Source organism: Emydura macquarii, unplaced genomic scaffold, assembly GCF_026122565.2.
Source record: "Emydura macquarii macquarii isolate MOO-44397 ecotype Brisbane River unplaced genomic scaffold, CSIRO-AGI_Emac_v2 contig_2422, whole genome shotgun sequence".
NCBI classification, from domain to species: Eukaryota; Metazoa; Chordata; order Testudines; family Chelidae; genus Emydura; species Emydura macquarii.
The window spans coordinates 36,557,739-36,583,036 of record NW_027132559.1 but is presented as its reverse complement, the minus strand read 5'-3'; the positions used below and the strand labels follow the sequence as shown (position 1 = coordinate 36,583,036).

The following is a 25,298-nucleotide window of genomic DNA, read 5'->3' as shown; positions in this document are numbered from 1 at the left end:
CCGGGCAAAAAGCCGCTTGCTTTTCACGTGCGGGTAACTACAGCCCCTAGGATCATGTGCCAGGGGGCAGCAGGCAACCCCCAGTAAGTGGGTTCTCGCGCTTTCTCTCTCTCTCACACACACACACTCTCTCTCTCTCTCTCACACACACACACACTCTCTCTCTCTCTCTCACACACACACACACACACCCCCTCTCTCCCTTTAGCCCGAGCCTATGACGTCTAAGCCCCTGCCGCGGGGGACAAGTGGGGAAGTTCAGCTCGAGGCTTTGCCGCGGTCCCGTCCCCTCGCCGAGGCGCCAGCGGCCCGGGGGACCGGCGGGGGCGGAGCGCTCTACCTGTACCCCAGCGGCCGCCCGCCAGGGGGAGTCACGGAGTCACTCGACGGCCCCTGGAGGAATGAGCGAGCCGCCGCGGCTCGGAGATGCTGCGGGCACCCGGCGGGAGGCGGCGCGGCGCCGGGCTGCGGAGCGGAGCCGAGCCGCGGGCGGGTCCGACGGACTAGCCGCCTCGCCGCCGCGCCCCCCTGCTGCGCCTCGCCGCCCTGCCCCCGCCGCCCTGCCCGCCGAGGGGAAGGCTGCGCGGCAGAGGAGGAGGATGCTGGCCCCGGGGCGTCGCTGGGAACCCCTCGCCCAGCCACTGCTGCTGCTGCTGCTGCTGCTGCCAGGGATGCTCCGGCCGCCGGGGCTGGCGGCGTTCAACTTGGACGAGGAGCAGCTGACCGTGTACAGCGGGCCCGAGAGCAGCTACTTCGGCTACGCGGTGGATTTCCACAGCCCGGCCGCCGGCACGTAAGTAGCCCGGACTCTGAGAGGGGCCGGGCGGGGTCATCCCGGGCCGCTGCCCAGCCCCGGAGTCAGCCCCAGAGCGCGTTCCCCTCCTCGGCCCTTAGTTCCAGAGCGCCCCGGCCCGGCGGTGCCTCGCCGGAGAAGTTCTCCATCAGCCGAACTCTTCGGGGCTACGGCGGGCCGGGGCCACGCTGGGTCCGAGCCAGCCTCCAGCGCCCGGGGCAGCTCGCTAGGGTCCTCCTGGGAACCGGCTTCATCATCGGGGACATGGCTTAGTGGCTCAAACAGCTCGCTGGAGCCAGACCTTTGCAGGTCCTCTCCCTGTCACACGCGCGTCAGCCCGCAAATCCAACGCCAGCTGCCCTCCCTCCCCGGCCACAGAAGCAGAGCGGGGTGCCGAGAGAGTGTGATCCTTCTGTGGGCAAAGGGGTCCCCTGATTTCTGCCCGTCCCCGTGTCACGCTGTGGCGGTGATGTTTGCATAAATGATCTGCCATCATCCGTTCATCTTTATCACAGAGTGAGTGTCCTGGTCGGTGCTCCCAAAGCCAATACTACACAGCCGGATATAAAGGAAGGGGGAGCGGTGTATTACTGTCCTTGGCCAGCCGCTGAGTGCAGACAGATCCCCTTTGATACTACTAGTAAGTAGCTCCTGATATGCATGTAACGCACAGCGTGTTTTTGCGTTGTATTGTATTGCTAAAGTCACCCCTCACTTACTGCGAGTTGATTCCACGCTCCGTGCACTTATGTCTGTCAGTCCCATCGGCGTGTGTGAGGTTCCCTGGAGAAACTCCACTCTCGGATTGTGTGTGCGGATGGGGAAGTGTTTAATGGTCCCTATAGAAATAACAATCGCATGATTTGTCGGGGTTTGTGCGTGGTTTATCTCAACGACTCCGTTTTCCTTAAATTTTAATGAAAGGTGTTTGGATTGCATTTAACACTTTAAAAGGCAATATCCGATTGCAAATATTCGGAAGACAAAATTCCATGTTTCACCTACTCCTCTGAACCGTGGAAATTGGTTGTTGGTCTTCAGTGCTGTACTCCACAAGGGATTTTCTGCCCATTCAGACGCTGGCAGTACCTTATGCTGCGTGCTTATTTAATTTTTTACAGAAAGGAAGAATTTTCTTTCAAAATAATGGATGTTGGATGCAAACTGATGTAGACATAATGTGGATAGATTACATCCACATTCAAAATCGCAGGACAGATGTTTCTTATTTAATTAAAGGGAACACACATTTTAAACAATTCAGGCTGTTTATGTTTTCTCTTTATAGCCCTTGAAAATAATTTAAACCTAGTGTTTCCAAAAACAGTTAAATTGAATGGTTTGATGTAGGCAGACGTATACAATCGAGTCTTTAGAAACGAAAGTTATGATTCATCAGATGGTTTTTAATTTTAGTGTTTATTCTTCATACAAATATTCATGTACTCAATAGTCTATTTCTATGAACATAAATGAATTTCAAAGAACTTCTCTATATCTAACAAATCAGCAACACAGGTCCCAAGCTCTGTGTGTGTGTGTGCACGTGAATGTGCATGTGTGAGAGAATCCTAGCTTACTGTATTGTAAACATTACAGTACACCTGCAATACTTGGATATATACTGTAGTAACATATATATGGTCTCTAATTCTTTATGTATGTAGATGTATACACAGTACATGTCCCTTGTGCTATGTGTATATATTTTTGTATATGCCTGTATGTATGTGTGTGTGTGTGTGTGTGTGTGTGTGTGTGTATATATATATATATATATATATATACACACACACACACAGGAAAAATATTTCCAACACCCCTAATATTTACATCTGGGTAAATAACACCCACAGATGCTTAGAGTGCAGCACCATGTGTTTAAATATAAATTATTTTCAAGCTTTGAATCTGAAGCTTAATCCAAAGTGAGAATCCATTACATTTGAATGTTATCTTGGAAAATGATTACAGTGAACTTTGTGCAGAAAACACCACAGTGGGTAGCTAAACAGACTCAGGAAGGTTCCACAAGTTACCAGTCACAAAGTTTGTGAGAGAGCTGTTGTCTGGAGTAGGTAGAAGGCATGGCCACAAGAGATTGACTACATGGACACAGCAGGGGTTTTAGGCTGTGCCATGCAAATGCTAGTTTGTAACCAGATAAGAGACCTTCATTTTCCACGGTAGTCAGCCCCAAAGTTTTCCAGAGCACTAAACTGAAGCATGGAGTGTTGTCAGGGAGTCCACAGAAGCAAGGCAAAACCCTGTGTCTGTAGGGGCTGGAGAGAAGAGAAAGGAAAGGGTACGAGGGTATGTACTGTATATATCAATTAATGCAAACATAGGCTGAAGCGAGGGCACTGGATGGACAGAGTGCTTTGCATATGTCATCACTGATTCAGTCAGCATTAATTTGTTCACACATTTGTAACCTAACATTGATTACCTTGCTTGGGAATGATGCCATTTACGTTCAGTTCCCTTTCTCTCCAGAATATTTTCAGCTATATGAGCAGGTCTTCTGTTCCTTTTTATCTCTTCTGTACCCCAAAGCAAAGCAAATAATATGGCCTTTAGCCTGGAAGATATTGTTTTAAATCTTTTTTAATGTATTTCCCTTTTTTGTGTTTGTAGCTGTAATGGGACACAACCAATGGTTTGTTAAATATTACAGATGTCTTCAGCCTATTCTGCCTATCTAGGTACTTATATGACCTCTGTCACTGTATGAATACCTCAGACTCACTAATGAATTTATCCTTGCAATACCCCTGGGAGGTAGTATTATTCCCATTTTACAGGGAGAAGCTGAGACACAGAAACAAATTATTTAGTGCTGCCCAAGATCACACAGGAAGTCTATACTGGGGCTGGGAATTTGTCCCCTTCATCCCAGTTTAGTGCCTTAACCACAAGACCATCCTTTCTCCCATATTTGGATGTTTCATTTATTAAGAGTGTAGTAAATCTACTGGCTTTCATTTTTAAAAGGGAATGTTTCGCACAGAGCAGTAGCTTTGTAAAAGGCATTGAATTTGCTGACATCAAAGGGATGGAAATAAGCTTCCAAAAACAGAGGAGAGAGAGAAAAAATAAATAAACTATTTCAGAGCTCTAAGCTTTCATTTTGTTGCCTTTTTATACAAAACTCACCTTTTTTCTTGGACCTAGTCCCGTATTAGCTGCTGTTTCAGTCAAGTGTGCTAAGTACAATAAAAGGAAAACAAACTGCTGGATAATTAATGATCTGCTTCCCTAAAACCAGAATAGAAACTAATGTGGAGAGAGATCCCTGGTCTACACTTACCTGGAGATTCGGCGGCAGTCAACGGGAGTTATGCAAATTACGCAGAGTAGCTTGCGTAACTCACGTCGACTGCTCTGCTTCCCTTCTGCGCTCTGTCTACACTGCACTGTGTGTTCCCGTCAACGCAACATTATGTTACTTGAAGGGGTGGTTTACCAGCATCGACTTCCTGAACGATTGAGCGGGTCTACACTGACCGCTCAATCAATCCAGAAAGATCGATCTGGTGGCGGTGAATTTGCCGCCATCAGTATAGACATGGCCAGACAGAGAGAGAGAGAGCGAGCACATTACATACCACTTAAATGGCAATGCTAAATCTAAAATTTCCCTAAATTATGAGCATAGCAAGTCTTTGCCATTCTCATTCTGGGGGGCTAGTCTCCCCTTGACACACGAGCAATTCACTTGTATTATTATAATAAATGAGAGAAGCACACTTGGATGCTATTCTCACTTGTACTGCCAACAGAGACCATCAAACTTGAAAAAGAGAAACAAGGGAATGCTCATTGAATGAGAGTGCTTTCCATAAGTGCCCTTCACCAAAGAGCCATAATAATACTTCTGATTTACACAAATTTGGAATTACCTTGTGAACAGTATCTCAGTGTGTACTTCATCACCCAAGCAATGTAGTATGTGATCATTGCAAAGCAGGACATTATTGCTCTCATAATAGCTGTGCTTTGTTGTTGGAAATAAATTGTGTAAGTGGCCACTATTATTTGGCTATGTAGCACTTGCATGTAATTATGCAAAGAATTTTACTACCTACACAAGGTGAATAGACTTACCACATTGAAGGTGGAAGTCAAACTCAACCGCTTAATGGGACTAAATCGGGGAGCCAGATAATCTCCATCCCAGAATATTAAAGGAAACTGGCACATAAAATTGCAAGGATTTGTAATGAATCTGTAAACTTTGGGGTTGTACTATATGACTGGAAAATTGCTAATATAGTTCCTGCTTTTAAGAAAAGGAAAAAAAAGCGATCTGAGAAATACCAGGCCCGTTAATTTGACCTTAATTATATGCAAGGTCATGGAACAAATTTTGAAAGAGAAAGTAGCTAAGGACGTAGAGGTGAACAGTAATTGTTTTATGAAAAGTAGATCGTGCCAGACCAACCTGATCTCATTCTTTGAGAAGATAATTGATTTTTTAGACAAAGGAAATTCAATAGATCCAATCCACTTAGATTTCAGTAAGGCATTTGATACAGATCCACATGGGAAATTATTAGTTAAATTGGAGAAGATGAGGATTAATATGACAACTGAAAGATGGATAAGGAACTGGTTAAAGGGCAGACTACAACAGGTCATATTGAAAGGTGAACTGTCAGGCTGGAGGGAGGTAACTAATGGAGTTCCTCAGGGATTGTTCTTGGGACCAATCTTATTTAATATTTTTAATACTAATCTTGACACAAAAAGTGGGAGTGTGCTAATAAAATTTACAGATGACACAAAGTCGGGAGGTATTGCCAGTACAGAGGAGGACCAGAATAGCATACAAGAAGATCTGGATGACTTTGTAAATGGGAATCATAGAAATGGGATGAAATTTAATAGTGCAAAGTGCAAGGTCATGCATTTAGGGACTAACAATGAGAATTTTTGCAATGCACTGGGGACATATCATTTGGAAGTGATAGAGGAAGAGAAAGACCTGGGTGTATTGGTTGATCACAGGATGACGATGAGCTGCCAATGTAATGTGACTTTGAAAAAGACTAATGTAGTCCTAGGATGCATTCAGCGAGATATTTCCAGTAGAAACAGAGAAGAGTTAGTGCCATTATACAAGGCACTGGTGAACCTCACCTAGAATACTGTGTGCAATTCTGGTCTCCCATATTTAAGATGAATTCAAACTGGAACAGGTGCAGAGAAGGGCTACTAGGATGATTTGAGGAATGGAAAACCTACCTTATGGGAGAAGACTCAAAGAGCTTGGCTTGTTTAGCCTAACCAAAAGAAGGCTGAGGGGAGATATGATTGCTCTTTATAAATATATCAGAGGGATAAATACCAGGGAGGGAGAGGAGTTATTTAAGGTCCCATTAATGTGCACACAAGAACAAATGGATATAATCTGACTATCAACAAGTTTAGGCTTGTTGAATTAGGTGAAGGTTTCTAACCACCAGAGGAGTGAAGTTCTGGAACAGCCTTCTAAAAGAAGCAGTGGGAGCAAAAAATCTAAATGGCTTCAAGACTGATCTTGATAAGTTTATGGAGGGGATGGTATGATGAGACTGCCTACAATGGCATACAGCCGCTCTGTGACTGCTAGCAGCAGATATCTCCAGTGGCTGATAATGGGACACTAGCTGGGGAGGACTCTGAGTTACTACAGATAATTCTTTCTCAGGTGTCTGGCTGGTGGGTCTTGCCCACATGCTAAGGCTCTGAGTGCCATATTTGAGGTTAGGAAGGAATTTTCCCCTGGATCAGACTGGCAGAGACCCTGGGGGTTTTTCACCTTCCTCTGCAGCATGTGGCATGGGTCACTTGCAGGTTTAAACTAATGTAAATGGTGGATTTTCTGTAATTTGAAGTATTTAAATCATGATTTGAGGACTTCAGTAACTCAGCCAGAGGTTATGGGTCTATTACAGGAGTGGATGGGTGAAGTTCTGTGGCCTGCAATGTGCAGGAGATCAGACTAGATGATCATCATGGACCCTTCTGACCTTCAAGTCTCTGACTTGAATTTCAAGCATGGTTCATTCGTCAGCAACATCCCAAATGCTTCAATGTGAAGTATTTTTATTAATGCTATTAATATCCTCCCTTTGTTCAAATATGGAGAAAAAAGAGAGACCTGACAAGTATGGTGAAATAACCTCAGTCAAGGGTCAAGCTGTATTATGTCACATGCTAACTTCATAGTGGGATGTTAATTACAGCTGCTCTGTAATAGTTTATGATAACTGTGTGTTGACATGGTTATTGAGATGTTTACTGTCTGAATGTGTGGGTTTAGTTTAATATGGAGTTGTAAGGAAAAAGAAGCAGGAAGGGAAGAAGAATGGCTCAAGATAAGCCTCTTCTCCACAACACTTTAGGGTTGTTAGAAGACAATGTTGGACAGGAAGGGGCCTTGGAACCACAAGATCAAATGAAGTATGACAGGTTTAAAAAGCAAAACTCTCTCAAAAGAGAGGGGTAATTGCTGAGGGGAATCAGACTGAGAGATGATCACCTGCTGGAGTCTGAAGAAGTTAGACCTTCCTAGAATACCATCAGGGAACAGTCAGACTTTAGGTAAGATAGATGTGTGTACACTTTGTTTTAAAATTCTTTTTCTCTAAATGCTTTCTTCCCAGTGTTAACATAAACAATACTTTGGTTTAAGAAGGCTGTCTGATCACTGAATACAACACTGGTCATGGATTCCCAAAGGGAAGAGAAGCAGGGGATGAATAAAGTCAGACCAGCTGGGTAAGGATGGGTAGCCCTGCTGGGTAATCCCAGGGTCTGAGTGTGAGAATTGCAGAATTCCACCCCAGGCCCAACAACCGGGAGATGCACTCAGAAAGATCAGGAAGGGAACAGAGGTGCAGCTAACAGTGATAAATGGCATGATATTAAGGGCTAAACTTTACCCCTTGCCTGATGGAGGCTGTAAATGTCAAAAGGCAAATCTTTGGGAGCATTCCTGCTACATTTTCAGAAACTAAAATCCCACATTTACAAATGTGACAGAGGGAGGAGTTACTAAATGTAAATATCATTAAGTAAGTAGCCAGTGGTCAGCCAGTACCTAGTAATGGATATGAAGCTAGCTTTAAATGTCTGTCACTGCTTCAAATGGCCTTGTTTCAGCTGCCAAACACAATGGGCTCCTTAGTGTTCTGCTACCAATATCTGTGTACCAGACTACAGCCAGTTAGGCAGAAAGTCATCCAACTGAGACAAAGAATATCTGCAGCATGATCATATTTATGTAGAAAAATCAGGATCACAAGAGATAGTCTCAACTGTTGTACAGTGGATTATCCCCACCTGTCTTATATCACATAAAAATATGTAAATCTGTCAAGTAATGATGATTTTCATCCACAAATAATAAAAGTAACTCAAATTCTAGACCCTTGCAGTGTTTTATGGCATGTGACTTGCATATTTGTGAATGTTAATACCTAGCTTGTGGAAAGGTAAGGAGACTTAATTTTTCAGATCAGTCAATCCAGTACTTCTCCAAGGCACTAAGATGACTTAATTGCAAAGCAACAACAGCAATTAACTCCCTTCATGATGTATGTGCTTTGCTCCAGTGGGGAGGTGAGAGGATATCTTTGAGGATTCTCCACTTTGTTCCCTCTTTTTCCCCTTCCTCCCTCCCCCTTAAAGGTGTCATGTTGCACTGACCTACCCTTCAGCAGTGAAAGGCTGGAGTGACTCTCTTTGGAACATATGAGAGGGAGGTGAGATCAGGGGTACATGTTCTAGTGTGATGTGAGCACTGGACAGGCAATCAGGAATTCTTAAGTTCCTATCCTGATTCTGAAACAAATTCCCTCTTTCACCTTCAGCAAGTCACAACTTCTTTGCTTGTTTCTCCATCTCTGAAATGGGGCTAAGATAACCCACTTAGGTTGTAGCTGTGGGAGGGTTAATTACTTATTGCTTGTGTTTTGAAGGTGAGAACTGGCTTGCAAGTACTAATATGGGCGCTGTTACTTATGGTGACCAGAAGGGGTAGCAGAAGGGCAACTTGCAGAGATCTTTCCCCCTATTTGATTAAGTGTTTTATTTCCAAAGCATCCAGAACATCTTGCAACTCAGGACCGAACTTGAATCCCCACCCTAACTATTTATACATCAGATCTATTGGAAAACTAACAACACATTTCAAAAACTCATTTTAAAACACATTGTAAAATGATTTAGGTATATGATGGACAAAACTTTAAAAAGGCAGCATTGATGGGGTATGAATTTGCCAGTCTTCCAGGATTCGGCACGTTCTATCTCTCCTGTGAGTGTGCTTCATCACATATTGGTTGTATAGGTTGTGTTTTTCAAACTAACTGTAGAATATGAATAGCCTGTCAGGAATAAAGGGGAGGAGTTGTCTAAGTTAGTCCTGGCCAAGTGTGCAGTTGAGGGAAAACATGAGCCAGTTTGGCCAGAAGCTAAGCTGATTGTAACAAAACCCAGGCACTGTAGAAGGAAAAGGCGCATTGTGAGACTCAGGAGATTTGGTTATATGAAAAAATTATTAACTGTAAAGATGGTAAAATCCAGTGGGAAATTTAGAATCCTGTTTATAAAATAGGATTTTCATCTCAAGAGAAAATATTAGAGGAGAAAAAGTTCACCCCACCTTCAAATTCTGACACCATTGATTCAGCAACACTGGTTTTGCCTTACCATGAGCTTAATGATTCCCATGTAGGGTTCTGATTTATGGCATATATATGGTTTATTTTACCAGTCCCAATCACATTTTAAGGAGTAAAAGGAAAAAGTAATTTAACTCCTATTGACTTCAATGATAATTTCCCAGAGTCAGGAAAGAGTAAAAATGGAATAAAAATTTCTGGCTATGGCCCAATTAAATTAAAATAACTAGCATGAATTAAATCTAATGCACAATAAAAAAAAAATTTAAAGCCACTTATGCAAAATGAGATTAATTTAAAAATAATCAATCTCATGATAATTCCAAGAGATTTAACTGCCCCAAAACACTAATAAAAAGAATAATAATATCTAATGCTTTTCATCCACAGATCTCAAAGCACTATATAATGGAGGTCAGTATCATTACCTCCATTGTACAGATGCAGAAAGTGAGGCATGAGGAAGTGAGCTGACTTTTCTAAAGTCAGTCTCCTCTCCCCATGTCCAACAGGACTGGTTATTGCCTCTGTGCTTGGCCCACTAGACCCTGGTTCGTTAGATTCTAGTTCCTACCCTTGTAATTGTGCTCTGGCCCTCTGTGTGAAAAACCTAAAATCAATGTTGATGTGAATGTTAAGAAGGAATATGGGTGACTAAGGCCTGGTCTACAGCACAAAGTTAGGTCGATGTAGGCCACCTTGCGTTGACCTAGTTGTGCATATGTCTATGCTTAAATCTGATTCCCACTGATGTAAGCTCTCCATTGCACCGACATAGTAAAATCACCTCCCTGAGCAACATTGAGCCATGGTCAATGTACTTAGGTCAATGCAGTGCAAACGTTAACACTGCGTTACCTAAGTCAACCCTAGCAATCCTCCAGCAGCTATTCCACAATGCCCAATCTTGAGCTCTCTGGTCACAGTTGTGAACTCCACTACACAGGATCATGGAGAATGGAAGCCTCCTGCTCCCCCTTTAAAATCCTGTGAATCTTTTAATGGCTTTTCCTGATTGTCCAGTTTGGTGAGCACACCTAGCATCTCTTCACTGTTGTGCGCAACTGACCAGCTGACCATGCCGGCTACACGCTCCAGATGCACTTTGGCTTGCAGCAGACAGGAGATATTGGATCTCTTGGGCCCTTGGGGAGAAGAGATTGTGAAAGCACAGCTATGGACCAGCCATAGAAATGTGGACATCTATAATCAGATTGCATGGGGGATGCAAGAAAAAGGATACAACAGGGATTAGCAGCAGTGCTGCATGAAAGCGAAGGAACTGTGGAAGAAATACCAGAAGGCCAGGGAATCCAACAGTCATTCCAGTGCTGAGTTGCAGACCTGCTGCTTTTACAAAGATTTGCATGTCATACTCGGTGGATAACCCACTACCACCATGGATACCTCCAAGGATCCCGAGCCACAGGCCCCTGGCATGAACAATGAGGAGGAAGAGAAGGAGGAGGGACATGTGACCAGCGAGTCAAACTATGCCGTGAGTCAGGATCTGTTTGAGACTCCACTGCAATCCAGTCAGTCCCAGCAGTTGAGCATGGGCAAGCCTGATGTAGGGGAAGGGACTATGGGTAAGTGTGTAAATTTATTTCCCATAACAGTGATGCCTCCCCCAACTTAGAAGGAAAAGTCGATAGCTATGTCATTAACTTACTCATACTAGAAGGGAGATAGCGGTACAACAAAGACAGGTAGAGTTGATATCAGCTTTTAATTCCCCTGTAGAGTTAGGTAGGATGGGGGGCTATGTGAAGCAGTTTGTTTATGTGTTCAGGAATGTCCCTTGAATCCTCCTGAGACATCGCGATAAAATTTTCATGCAAGTATTCTGCAATCCTCTCCCAAAGGTTTCTAGGGATGGCAGCCACATTTCTTCCTCTATGGTAGGGAACTTTCCCATGACACTCATTGATAACTTCAGCAGGCACCATTTCAGTACACAGACTAGTAGCATCTGGACCTGGGTGTCTTCGGGACACCATTAGCAGCTGTGCTCCGTATGCCTTTGTTAGCCTCAGAAACGAGATATCAGCTAAAATTATCTCCATCTGTGAAAAATGGTGCCAGTATTCAGTGCCATTGTCCTATATTCCGTTTCATGCAACCGAGCAGTTCCCTCCTAATTTCCCTCACCCCGGATGGGGCAAATTTACCATGGTTGGAGCTGTGAGTGGTGCCATGCACAAGCACTCCAACACAGAAGTGTCAATAAGCATGCCTTGTTTAAAACTTTAGGGGAGCAAGGAAGTTCTGAATCTTAACTTTTACTTTCCATTGTGGCTATACTGACAATGTGTGTTTTATCTGTAGCTGCTGCCATTACAGCCTTGAGGGATTCTCCCTCCACACTTGCGGAATGCTTGAGCCAGATAAGGATGAGAAAGAAGAGGACTTGGGATGACAGGTTCAGTGAGATCTTGCAAGCCAGTGCTGCATCACACCATGAATAGAGGCCCTGAAGCATGACTACTGTATACTGTAAGGACAAGAAAATAGCGGAGAGGGAAGAGGCCCAGAAGTCAGAGAGGGAGATGCACCAGGACATGATGGGGCTTGTCCAGCAGCAAACACAGGTGCTGCAGACTCTTGTGGACTTGTGATAGAGTGTTTACCCCAAACAGGCGTGGAAGAGGTTAACCCCAGGAGGGAGAATTGGAGGTGAGTCCTCCAAATGTCCTAGAGTGGTTGCATGGGGCGCAGCCAATCAGAGAGGGGTTGCAGGAAGCAACCAATCCAGGCTCAGCAGGGCTCATTTAAAAGTAGCTGCAGAGCCAGGCGATTGCTGCCTTGAGCTCCAAGGGGAAAAATTGGGTTCCTATCAGGTAGAAGAATTGCTAGCACAGAACAGTTGCTGGCAGGGACTGGGGGGGCGAAAGGGAGCTCTTGGTTGGCTGCTAGGACTGAGTGGCTGAGGCCCTGAAGGAAGGGTGAAGAACATGCTGGGTCCATGGGCAAGTGGCCAAGGAAAATGTACTGGGCAGTTGGAGGGGATGTAGCACATGGCTGCCAACTACAGGATCCCCGGATTGGGACCCAGAGCAGGGGGTACTGAGGGAAGTGGCTGGATGAATGGACTGCGATGAACTGACCCCGGGAAGGGGAAACACAGAGCCACCTAGCCGAAGGACTGACTCGTGAAGGGGATGCTGAAGTTCCTGAGGCTGAAAGAGAGTCCACAGATCAGATGGAGAGTCAGAGTGATGGTGTGCCAACCATGGGCAGGGGCATCTGCCTCGAGTTAATCCCCAGAGTGACCAGGAAGAGGCACTAGTCCAGTGGTGAGGGAGGCACCCCGTGACAGGACCTACAGGTTCAATAATCCTGGGCTTGCCTCTTTTTGCAGTCCCTGGAGAATCCCAGTGTAGCACCTCACTACAGACCCCCTCAACATTCAAACTGGCATCAGGGGCTGCATCTTACCCCAATCCCTCCACCCTGGGGGACATTAAGGGCAACCCAGCTTCTCATACACTGACTTCTGAGAACCATGGTTGATGAATGTGTAGCTAAAAAGGAAATGAATGTTCCTTCCCCTTTTTTAGGCTCTGTTCCATAAATTCATTAAGGTTTTAATATGTTTGCTTCTAACTTGCACAGAATTCTTCTTTTGTTACTCAATAAAACTCTATTGTTTGGAAAATAATTCATCTTTAGTAGTTCCCAACATATGCTGCACAGTACCTAGCAGTTCTGAAAACAGCCACTTACTCGTTACTGTACAGAATGACACAGCTCATAGGATCAATGACAAACACAATGTAATAACCGTAAATGTACAGCAAACACCATCAAATTAAAAGGTGCTTTTTCACTGTTATATTCGTAGATGTGAACCAAGCACCACACAGTTCTTAGCAGGCCCCCAAGCTGTAGGGCCAGGTAGAGCACAGTTCACCACAACGCATTACTGTGGCTTGCTGCTGAAGTGCTCTTTCAAATCCTCCCTGAGTCATAATAGCTCCACATTGAGCTATTCTGATAGCCCTTGCGTCGGGCTGTTCTAACTCAGCAGACACTCAGTTGGAGAGCTCCACCTCCAGTCTCCATCCTAGCAACAATTTTTCTCACTTGCTTCACAGATATTATGCGGGCCACAGCAGGCAACTATAACCATTGGGATGTTCTTCTCACTGAGAACCGATCTTGTGAATACACAACGCCAGAGTCTCTTCAATCTACCAAAAGCACATACAACTGTCATTCTGCACCTGCTGAACCAGAAATTGAATCTTTCTTTGGTGCATCCAGGTGACTGGTGTACAGCTTCATGAGTCAGGGGCTCAAGGGGTAGGTAGGGTCCCCCAAGATCACTGCTGGCATTTCAACGTCACCAATGGTAACACACCGGTTGGAAAAGAAAGTTGCTGTTTGTAGATTTCTTAACAGTTCTGTGTTTTAAAGATATGAGAGTCATGCACTTCCCTGAGCAGCCAACATGGATGTCAGTGAAGCTTGCATAACCATAAAAAAAATAGCCCTTTCTGTTGAGGTACTCTGTGGCATGGTGGTCTGGTGCTATCTCTTGCACCACTGCAGTTCAGGATCCCCATTGCTCTAAATTCATCCATTGTGTCCTGCACATTGCCAAGAGTCCCAGGCCTATGTGGGAGGAGACAATTAATGGCCTGCACACTCGCATGACAATGGCCCCTACAATGGATTTTTCAAATGCAAAATGATTTCCCATTGACCAATATTAATCTGGCATTGTAAGTTTCCACAGTATGATCAGCACTTGCTTTTCCACTGTCAGTGAAGTTCTCATTCTGGTGTCCCTGTGCTAGAAGGCTGGAGCAAGTCTGGCACACAGATCCAGTAATTTGGCCTTGTGCATCCAAAAGTTCTGCAGCCGCTGCTTGTCATCCCAATCCTGCATTACGATACAATCCCACCACTAAGTGCTCATCTCTCGGGCCCAGGTGTGATGCTCCACCACCTGCAGCTGCTCTATGAATGCCACTAACAACCTTGAATTGGTTCTCGCTATATCCCATAGCAGTCTGACTGCCTGGCTATCATCATGTTCCCTATGGCTCTTCCTTTGGCTCTGCAAATATCAGAGGATTATGCATCCTGTGCTTGTAATGATCATGGCAGTAGTGCAGAGCTGTGGAGACTCCAGGCTTCTGTCAGAGATGGTGAACTGCGAAAAGTCTCATGTGGGTTCATGGGATTTTCAAAATAGGCACAGAAATTGAGGGATAGTGATGGCATTATGGGGTGGAGAAAGATGCATGATGGGAGCTTGACTCTGCAAGACTCATTTCTGCCCCACCATGCACTGCCAAAACTTCCCAAAAGACAGTATGTTGAATGGTGGAGAGTCGGACAGTAGGTTACCTACACAAAGCATGACACCGTACAAAGAAACAAGCATTCCAGGTGAGTATGCATAGTGCCAACGTAGGTATGCATGCACACAAGCGATATACTAACTGCAGTGGCTTTGTGCTGCTGTAGCTTGGATTGGCAAACATTTGTAGTGTAGAGATGTCCCAAATGAGAAGCTATGCACTAATGTGTCTCCTCCTCCTGCACCTGCAGAAAGCCAGAGAGCTGACGAGCATGGTCTATTGGGGGAGTGGAAGGGAAATCCAATGGCTGTATACAGTATCAGGTGGGAATGATCTCATCTATAGAGGTTACGGGATTGGAGGTTACTGGATCAGAATGAAAACTAAGAATGGGAAGTGGATCTGCAGTGTGGCCACTGGAGTATTAGCCATAGGTGCTTCTGCTTAGTCCACAAAGTCTCTGCTAAGAGCAGAAGGAACAGGTTTTCATCAAGGTATTTAGTACTGAAGTGGTGCTAGCTATTTGGAGGTCCTAAGCAGGAATATTCCCCCTCCCCCCAACACATAATAAAAAACAAATAGAGGGCCACTTGAGCTGCTTGGGGTCTAAGCAATTGCTTAGTCTGCTTGTGCCTAGTGCTGGCTCTGGTTCAGCAGTAACAGTTCACAGTCACTTTGGGATCCCAACAAACCTATTTCCTGCAAGGTTTCCCTAACATTTTAGAAAAAAGGGAACGGTTTTTTTAAAAAGTCTTAGACTGTGCCTCAAAAGTAAGAGAGGTAAGAGCTCGATACCATGTAAATAAATGTTATGTAATTAGAAATGGGAATTCCTGGCTTTTTAAGGATAAAGAGCTCTCTCCTCTAGTTCCAATGAGTCACAAGATATAGATCTGAATATTACCTAACTTGAACTGCAGTAATTCCTGGGGAGAAGTACCCCATTTGGAAGAGTCAGAAGGGAACATTTTTCTGTTGGGTTGAAGTTTAAAAGAGCAGCAGTAGAAGTTTGACAGCTGCATAGGGGGTTGGAATGTTACAAGTAGTCTAGGTGGACGTGGATTAATGGGCAGAGTGCAGGCGAGGCTGTTGAAGGGTGCATAAGAAATGCAAAGTATTACTCCCACAGAGACCACATAAAGTTATTCTTTTTTTATCAGGTTTTTGTGGGGAGAGGGGAGTTTTTGGGTGGAAGTATTGGGGATGTATTGTATAGCTGGGATCAGTGATTTGAGTTGGAGCTTTTTTCATCCTTCTTTGGTTTGAGAATATTGCTGTGTTTGATTTTGTTTAAGTTGTTTCAAATTTTTAATAGGTGTCGTGGGGCTTTTGGAAAGGGGATTTTGAAATATATATATTTTTAAATCTAAATAAATAAAATAACTAAATATGCAAATCAGAACTACACCAGCAAACATTTGCATATATACCCATTCAGTGTGCAAATCCTGCATTTATCCATGTAAATAAACTTTTGCAGAAGCAAAGCAGATAGTTGCATGCTTGACTGCTCATAGGTGCAATAATTCACTTGGTGAGCCAAATGGGAATAGTACCTACTCCTGAAGGGCTAAATTTGATCTCATGTATGCAAATACTGGTTTTACATGTGTACCTCTTACATTCTAAGTTTTCAAGTGTACAGATGTGGCTTGTAATATTTTAACATAGATTTGTATTTGACTATGTGGATTAAAATTTTTCTTAAGTGTGTCACTGCTGTGTGGACTTATGTCCACAAAAACGCTCCTACAAGAGTTGCTGCATACACTTATGAGGGAGGCTGAATTATGGAGTCTTTGAAATGATCCTCTAGGACATGTGGCCATTCAGGGCTAAATTTTCCTCTCAGTGACACCACTGCAACTCCCATTGAAATAACACCAATGACATGTTTTCAGTGGAAGTTTCACTGATGCAACTGTCATAAGCATTTGGTCCACACCACGGCTAAGTGCTGTGCTAGGTCATACTGCCAACAAGTACCACATGGCATCATTTGTTAAACAGATTGAAAAAGCATGTGATGTTTGCTTGACTCGATGGAAACCAATTCTTCCACTCACACAGATGTACTCGGTAATTCAGTGACTCATTTGCCAGCCAGACATAAGGAACCTTTCTGTATAAACTCTTGATTTCTGCAATGTGACATAAACTTGGTCCCATTTCAGGGAATATTATTAATAGTTCAATTTCATTTGTTCATGAGCCTAATCCTGAGGTCACTGCTTAGGTGAAACCTCCGCTGAAGTCAATGGGTGTTTCCCTGAGTAAGGTCTTAATGAGGATCTTCGATTTGGTCCATGGGATCTTTATTACCCAACTCACATTGTCAGTAATGAGGCTGGGAGATGAGAGCATGAGCAAAGAGTCCTCTTTTCCCAATCAATGGAATAGCAGTTGAGCCACAATAGCTCCGTAGATTGTTGCTATTCCCATCCTCCAGGCAGGACATGTCTGCTGGATCCATGTAGTCGGCACAGATCCACTGGCCTTAGCACCACTTCTCCCGTGGACGCCTCCCATCCTGCATCCGAGACTGCCAAGAGCATTCCCCTATGGAGAATGGAGAAAGAACCCCTATGGAACTGGTGACCAGCAGAGTGACAGAGCCACCTGGGTTTCATTGCAGGAACTGCTCTCTGGAGCCCACTAGAAGGGAGTAGCATTTGCCCTTCAGTGTAGTTTGGGAAACTACATGCTGCTTTGGCATTTTAAAAAGCTGCTCTTCTGAATCAGGCAAAACTACCAGTTAAGTCAAAATTTGGTATGCAGTAAGGACCAAATCGAAGGAGATTCAGCACAGCTGAGCATGTACTCTAATTGTTAGAGAAGCAGGATAGTCTAGTGGTTAGGGCTCTAACCTAGGATTTGGAAGATGCTAGTACAATTCCCTGCTTCACCACAGACTTTTTGTGTAACCATGGGCAAGTGACTCAGTCGCTCAGTGCCTCAATTGCCCATATGTAAAGTGGGGATAATAGCACTTTCTAATTACAGGGGTGTTGTGAGGATAAATACATTAAAGATTGTGAGGAGCTCAGTCACTACCGTAATGGGAGCCATATAAGTACCTATGATACAGTGAAATAGTAGCTTTATCGTGCTGTGCTCCCACAGAAACCTGTTCTCGAAACATGCAGTGTATGGTACAAATGGAATAACACAGTCTGGGTAAATTCACAGATGTGTCCATTTTTATGTGAGAAAAGGTGGGTGAGGTAATATCTTTTATTAGACCAGCTGTGGCTGGTGAGAGAGACAAGCTTTCAAGTTTACACAGAACTCCCTTCAGGTCTTAATATCCTGGGACCAACACGGTTACAACAACACTGCATACATTTTTATGTGGTCTTTTATTTTGGTAGATTTATATGGGAAAGTGGAGAGAAATAGTTGATGTTTTATCATCATCTAAATACTGGTTTGGCTTCAGGAAGTGTTGTATGTAAAGAGCTAAATGGTACACTAAAGGCACAGCCAAAGGTGGTGAGGAGATGTGCTGCCCCAGCAGAAGCTCTTGAGGCATTGTGCTTCAGACAGGTACAATATCTGAGAAAGCACAGTCATATTGTGCTTCAGGCAGGCTTTGCGACAGGTACCAGCTGTGCTGGCCTGGGTATAGAGGAAGGAGAAACCAGGCCATAGCGAGACTGATATTAGACTCACATACTCTTTGCCTGGTTTCAAGGACTGTGCGTGGTCATGGCCGTCACAGAGAGATGCGTGTCAACTCTACATGAGGAAATTTTCCTTGTGCCCTCTCCCTCAATGCTACACAGAGCCAGGCACATTCAAGCCCAGGGTTTTGTTTTGTTTTTTGAGATATAAAGGTGTTATTTACCCCTGAAATAATCTTGTGCGGTTTTAGAAAACCTAGTGATACATTGGGCTATCTCACTCTAGTTCAGGTACTTTTCCTATACAGCAACTTGGCTTTAAAGGTGTCAAGACCTCATGGGACAAAGCGTAGAATATGGTGTGGTTCTGCAGGAGCTGTGAAATCAGCCACCATCTTGGATTCATTCTCAGAGAGGCGATTCTTTAACAGGAGGGGTTGTTTGTAAAGCATAGCTTTTATTCATATTTGAATACAATCGGCCCAAATGCAGATAAAAACAAACACTCTTTTCAGGCTAAAAACTGGTTGTGAGGATTCAGTCCTCAGAGTCAGTCTAAGGTTGGCCGCAGTAAGTCTAAACCCATGGCAGATTTTCAAGCTCTAAAAGCTTTGTTTTCAGTCAAGACCGCGTACTTGAACATAGCCTATGTTCGGATATGCTGGTTTAATCAAAAAAGAAGCTTTGAAAGCTTGAAAGTGTCTGCATGTCTGGCCCCTTTGGGAGAGCAAAAAGAGTGGCACCAAAGGCTGGGTGGAACTTTGCAGCTCCCCTGATGCAGTGCCTTGCTAAGGTCATCATCTGTCACACTCTTAAAGTTTTGGCCCTTTAATAGGTTCCAGGTAAAAACATTTTAAAGTATTTTTTAATATATATTCTGGTTATTTCTGAAAATCACAAGTATGCATGTGATAAAGTTTCTGTCTCTGTTACCAGTTCTATAAGTGCTAGTTGCAGTACTAGAGAATATGTATTGGCGAGGCACAGAATTTCACAAATTTGACTGGTTCATATAAATGTAAGGAACTTTCTCAAAACTATCATACATTCATTCTGGGTCAGTTTTTGTGATCCTGTGACTTTATACACAGTCCTAAGGGCTTTTAAAAATACAGATGCTGAGTCCTCCTATCCCCCAATACAAACTGAATTAGGAGGAAAGAAACTTTATATCAATAACATTTATCAACAGTTATCACACAGCAGAGTCTCCAACGGCATAGTATCCCTTCTGCTTAGAATAGGAAAGAGCATAAGTATTTCATCTACCACTGTGTGGAACTTCAGGAAAATGCTGACTCTTTAATTTTTACTCTTATGTTTTTATTTTTCATTTACCTAAATTCAAATAATATAATATGACATTAAAAAACTCTCTATGTTCCAGGTTTGACAGTGTGTGTGTTTTTATTTTCACTTAAAATGCATATAAAGAATTGATTCTTGTGAAATATTCCTTGATAAGAACCAGAAACAAAAGTAAGAGAAGACAGATATAGGGGATATGGGTAATAAGCTGCTTATGTATAAATTGAGAAGTTCATTAGGAGTGACTAGTGAGGGAGGAGCATAACTTAAGAACATGTGGGAAATCAGTTTGCTTCAGAGTACTGAGGGTGAAAGGAAGGGATGTCTGCTTTTTATTAAACCTGAAATGCATTATAATTGGACGGAGTCTTTACCCAGATGGCTCCTCTTATGCTGACATCTGCAAAGTGTATATAAAGCAATGTTAAAGGGCTGTCTCATGTGGCAGTATGTACACATGTAATTCTGTTAAGAACTAAGTCCTTTGCTATACTTAATGCTGGTCCTTGAATGATGCATGGTGAGAAATTGCATGTGCCTGATCAAAAATTATTATAATACATATTTTGTCACAGTATAAAGCTATGTGACTATTGAGAACAGTTTTATGAATTTTTCGCTCATTTTGTAGGGATTCTTGTTAGTTCTTTATCAGAAATCCCCAGCTAAACAAACTTTCAGTGTGATATAGGGCTAGACTTCTCCTTAGTTTCCTAAGCTTTACAATCATTTCAAATATTTAATTTTTTGTGAATTTGACAGAGACATTTTTCACTGACCAATGACATGCTTGAACAATATTAAAATGCCTTTACCACATTAGTGAAACTGGTCTGAGGATGATAGTAAATGTGATATAATTCATGTGTCCATTATTATCTAGCTGAAGCCAATGAAGTAACATTTTTAAATGAGATGTCAGCAGCCTGCTTCTTTCTTTGTCAGATAACAGAAAAATCAAAGTGAATGGCACCAGGGAACCTATTGAATTTAAGTCCAATCAGTGGTTTGGGGCAACTGTCAAAGCTCATAAAGGAAAAGTTGTGGTAAGTTTAATGAACTGGTATTCCTTTTCAGATGTTTACCTTTTCTCAACTGTATATCTTGTGTGTGTGTGTGTGAAAACAGATTTTATATATATATGTACAGAGAGAGAGAGATCAGACAATAAAAATAATATATAAAAATCAGACTGAACCAAATACTTAAAAGACAGTCTTGTTGCAGTGTTAGAAATCAAGAAAGGCACTTTACTCATCATGCAAGTAAATGAGTAATTTAATTTATTATTCAAAGCATAAAATAGTGGAACTGTTTTTAAGATATATAGTAATACTGATATATAGTAAGTGTATTGTAAAGCTTTATGAAGAAAGTTAAGTACAGAATTACCTAAAGGAAGCCAAGAATTCCAGTGAAGATCAACCGATATCCTGATGAAAATGTTACCATTTGTATCAATTTGTATCAATATGTTATATTGTAGTCATGGTAATGACTAAATAAGAGTTTTGCTTTTAAAAACGTTTAGTATATGTGTTCTGATTTTATAGACCATTTTGCACACATTGATAGAAAGCCCCTAGTGCATATTTATACTGATATATTTGGTTACTTTCTTATCCTGAGCAGTTTTATTGCATAGTATGGAGTTGAGGTTTGCTATACACAGGCATTTAACATTTACAGTTTATGCACTAGGATTCACCGTGGAAAGGATGCTAAATGCTTTGTGATGTGAATCCTTAGTTTGGTCATACTTTATTTTCCTTACAATTATGAAACAACAACTTTTGTCTTGGGACTTGTTTAAAGCTGTTTCAGTTATTATTTAATGGGAATAAGTATCTAAAGGAAATGCCTTACTTTAAATAGTTGGTCTTGTGGTTAACCCCAGAAAAGGATTTTGACATAAAATAGGTGATGAATAAAACATCACTCTCTTGTGTTACAGAACTAACATGTACAGTTAATTCCCTGTGGTCTTGCAACTGAATTACCATCGCTGTGAAATTTCATATTTGGTACCTGCATTTGGTAGATGTACTTTTATTTAAAAGTTGATTACATACAGAAAATAACTGTTAAAAAGGGAATCCTAACATATTATTTGGTTTTAACTAAAATTTGTCATAAAGTGCTGTTGATTTTAAATAGCTTAAATACTTATCATGTACTCCAATAACAACAGGTAGCAAACTGAAATATATCTTCTTATACAACTGTTCACTGAATCTTAGAATGCCTTAGTGAGGTCTGAGGAAAGCCCATCATTGATTGCTGTGCCATAAAAATACTATGTCCATCACAGACAAGCTTTGCTTTGGTTCTAGTATGTATACTCATCAACAGTTTTGCCAAACTTTCTGCAGTGTAACTAAAGTCACCACTTTTAAGACAAAATCTTGAATTGCTGACTTTGGGATGCAAGAAAACTCTAGGTTTAAACTTTGATATGGTTCCATGGGGAAAAAAGGGAGAACACAGCACATTGCTTGAGATTTTTTCCTACTGCAACAACAACAATATAATAGGATTAGACCAATATGTCACTGTTATAAATTATCTCTGTTGCAAATGATTTTGCTGAACTTTCTGAAATACATCTAAAATATGAATTACAAGAAATAAATCCATTTTGATTGTCCTCTTTTTCTCTAGCATGTTGTTCAAACGATAGGTTGCTCAGGGCAGAGCCCTGCAAAGCAACATGTGAACCTAAGCCCGGATCCTGCAATAAGCTGTTTAGGTATATCTATACTGACGGTGGCAAAGTCGCACTGTCAGATCGATCTATCTGGATCGATTGAGCAGTCAGTGAAGACCCGCCCAATCGATCCAGAAGATGACGCTGGTAAACCACCCCCTCAAGTGGCATAGTGCTGCATCAACGGGAACGCGGTTTCTGTCGGCGCAGTGCAGTGAAGACACTGTGCAGAAGGGAAGCACAGCAGTCGATGGGAGTTACGCAAGCTAGTCTGCGTAGCTTGCGTAACTCCCGTTGACTGCCGCCGAATCGCCAGGTCAGTGTAGATCAGGGCTTTGTAAGCACAGAGATCCACCCAGCCAGAGCAGGACTGGTGCTTTTATAACGATGTAAAAAATGACAATAACACATTACCAGAAAGAGATTTAAGATCTGACTGTAAATCAATCCCAAGGCAAAAATGAACAGTTTATCAGCTCTATCGCACACTCATTTTTATTATGGAATGTATTCTATCTTATTAAATAGCTTTGTATCAAAAACTCATTTGGCAAAAATCCACTTAGTCAGGGTTAATCTTGCCTGTTGTGCCAAGCCAGAAACAGGAAAAGGTCTCAGAATCCTACTACCCAGCTGCAGAAATGCATAGGTAGAGCTACTCCACATTCAGTACCTATTCCATAGCTGTGTCCTCTCCCTGGCCCTATTTTGGGTTTGAATTAGGGATCCATATGATAGCAGACCACTGGCCACACCCTCCGAGCTGCAACAAAAAGAGCCCAGCTCTGCAGAACCCAGAGATGTATGACCTCCTCCTACTCCCCTGTACAGCAGAACCATGCTGTAACAATCATCATCTTGAGAATCACAAGGGATTGAGCTAGGACCTCTTAAGCTAAAACTATGGGTCTCTACAGTTTTTGAACTCACTGCTAAATGGACTAAGTCCCCTAGCTGGGACTGTAGCAGACTCATCCTCTATGGATCAGGCACAGAGGGGGATTAATAACACACGCCTAAAAGAGGTAATGCTATCTGAGACAATTTACCTGTCCAGGGAGAGGTGTGAGAGGGCAGGTTTTGGTCCTTAGATTGTAAGTCGATTGTTGATGATGCAGAGGGAAGAAGAGAACATTGCAGGTTATGAAAATACCACAGTTCTTTCATCAACCCATTATGACAATTTCTACCAGAATGATAGAACCTAACGGGAACAAAACTATTTAATTGTTTAATGAAGAACTGACTTAGCCCATGCATGGGCACATAAAAGATCTGTTACTCAATTACTGTTTTAATAGGCTTGTGCTCCCTTATATCATTGGAGGACCCTTAAAGCCACCCCTGAAAAGGATCCAGTTGGCACTTGCTATGTCGCAATTCAGAACTTCAGTGCATACGCCGAGTACTCTCCTTGTCGCAACAGTAAGTTTTAATATAAATGCTCTTGCCTCAATAGAACTGAAATTGGGATCAGTGGTTTCATACTTTCAATCTTAGTGCAGTCTTGGCTAGATGAAAATTACTGAGTGATGTCACACAGGGAAAGAGTATAAAGAAAGGCAGACATTAAACTATATATCTCCACTTGGTTTTATCATATACATAAAAAAGCAGAGATTAAATAAAGCTTGTGCAATTATGGTGATAAAATATAATTTACTTAATTTAACAGGGTTTAAAATGCAGTAAACAGATCTCAATAAGCCTAAGTAAGCATTATAAAACGGTTGCTCATACTGAATGTTGCCATCCTAGGATCAGATCCTGCACTGAGATAAAAACATCTGTGTTGTCTGAATCACCAGCAATAGCTTGACTGTGTATTACTTCCTGTGCACAACCAAGCTGCCCACAGTTGCATTGCTACTCCACATGCTGCTCTGTACTGTTTGGCAATTGAGGAACTTCTCCACACCTCTAGTTCACCTTCTGTGCATTACTGATTGTGGAATAGGTAAAAGTGGATGTGTATCAAGTCCCAAGACCCATTATTTATAGAAATACACAAAATGCCATACTAGATAAGATCAGTGATACATCTAGACCAGTATCCTGCCTCTGACAATTGCCATTACTAGATATTTCGGAGGGAGGTGTAAGAAATCCTGCACTAAGCAATGATGGGATAACCTGCCCCAAGGAAGTTTCCTCCTATCCCTCAAAAGCTAAAGATTGACTTAATCCCTGAAGCATGAAAAGCATTGACAAAGCCCTGGCTGGGATGATTTAGTTGGGGTTGGTCCAGTTTTGAGCAGGTGGTTGGACTAAATGATCTCCTGAGGTCCCTTCCAACACTAATCTTCTATGATTCTATGAAGCATCATTCCAACATGTCTCTGTGTGTGGTTTTTCTTTTTAAGTATTCACTACAATAATACAATGCATATTCTTGTTATTCATATAAATGACTTGATTGCTTTCTGAATCCTGCTAAGCTCCTGGCTTCAGTGAAATTGCATTCATTTATTTATCTATTTATTGGCAAAGAGTACTACAGTCACTTCATGTGCTGTTTTCCTAAACTCTAAAGGTGTGTCTGCACAGCTGCTGAAAGCCAGTCTCGCAGCCCAGGTCAACACACTCACATTAGCAGGGCTCAGGCTAGCATGCTCAAAATAGCTGTGTAGATGCTGTTTTGACATTTGGGCCTGGGCACTAAAGCCCCACCCCCTACCTAAGCTTCAGAGCCCAAGCTCCAGCTGGCACCGGAATGTCCACATTGCTATTTTTAGCATGCTACCAGAGCCCCACTAGGACAAATCTGTCGACTCGGACTGCAGTACTCACTCCCAGCAGCTGTAGAGACATACCTTAAAGGCCTCATCCAACTGCCATTGAAGTCAATGAGAAGAATCCATTGACTTAATGGGACTTGGATTG

General features: G+C 42.7%; 1 protein-coding gene across 2 annotated transcripts in view; it reads left to right on the top strand.

Moving 5' to 3' along the window:
- The first annotated feature begins 327 nt into the window (after positions 1–327).
- Positions 328–25,298, top strand: part of ITGA8 (integrin subunit alpha 8) — a 164,393-nt gene continuing 139,422 nt past the window's right edge. The window contains exons 1-4 of one of the 2 annotated variants that reach the window (XM_067562285.1): positions 328–793; positions 1,309–1,433; positions 20,654–20,754; positions 23,717–23,840. In XM_067562285.1, coding sequence (XP_067418386.1) covers positions 402–793; positions 1,309–1,433; positions 20,654–20,754; positions 23,717–23,840 — 742 coding nt within the window. In that variant the 5' untranslated portion in view covers positions 328–401. The remainder of the gene's footprint in view (positions 794–1,308; positions 1,434–20,653; positions 20,755–23,716; positions 23,841–25,298) is intronic. The other variant, XM_067562286.1, reaches the window with a different exon arrangement.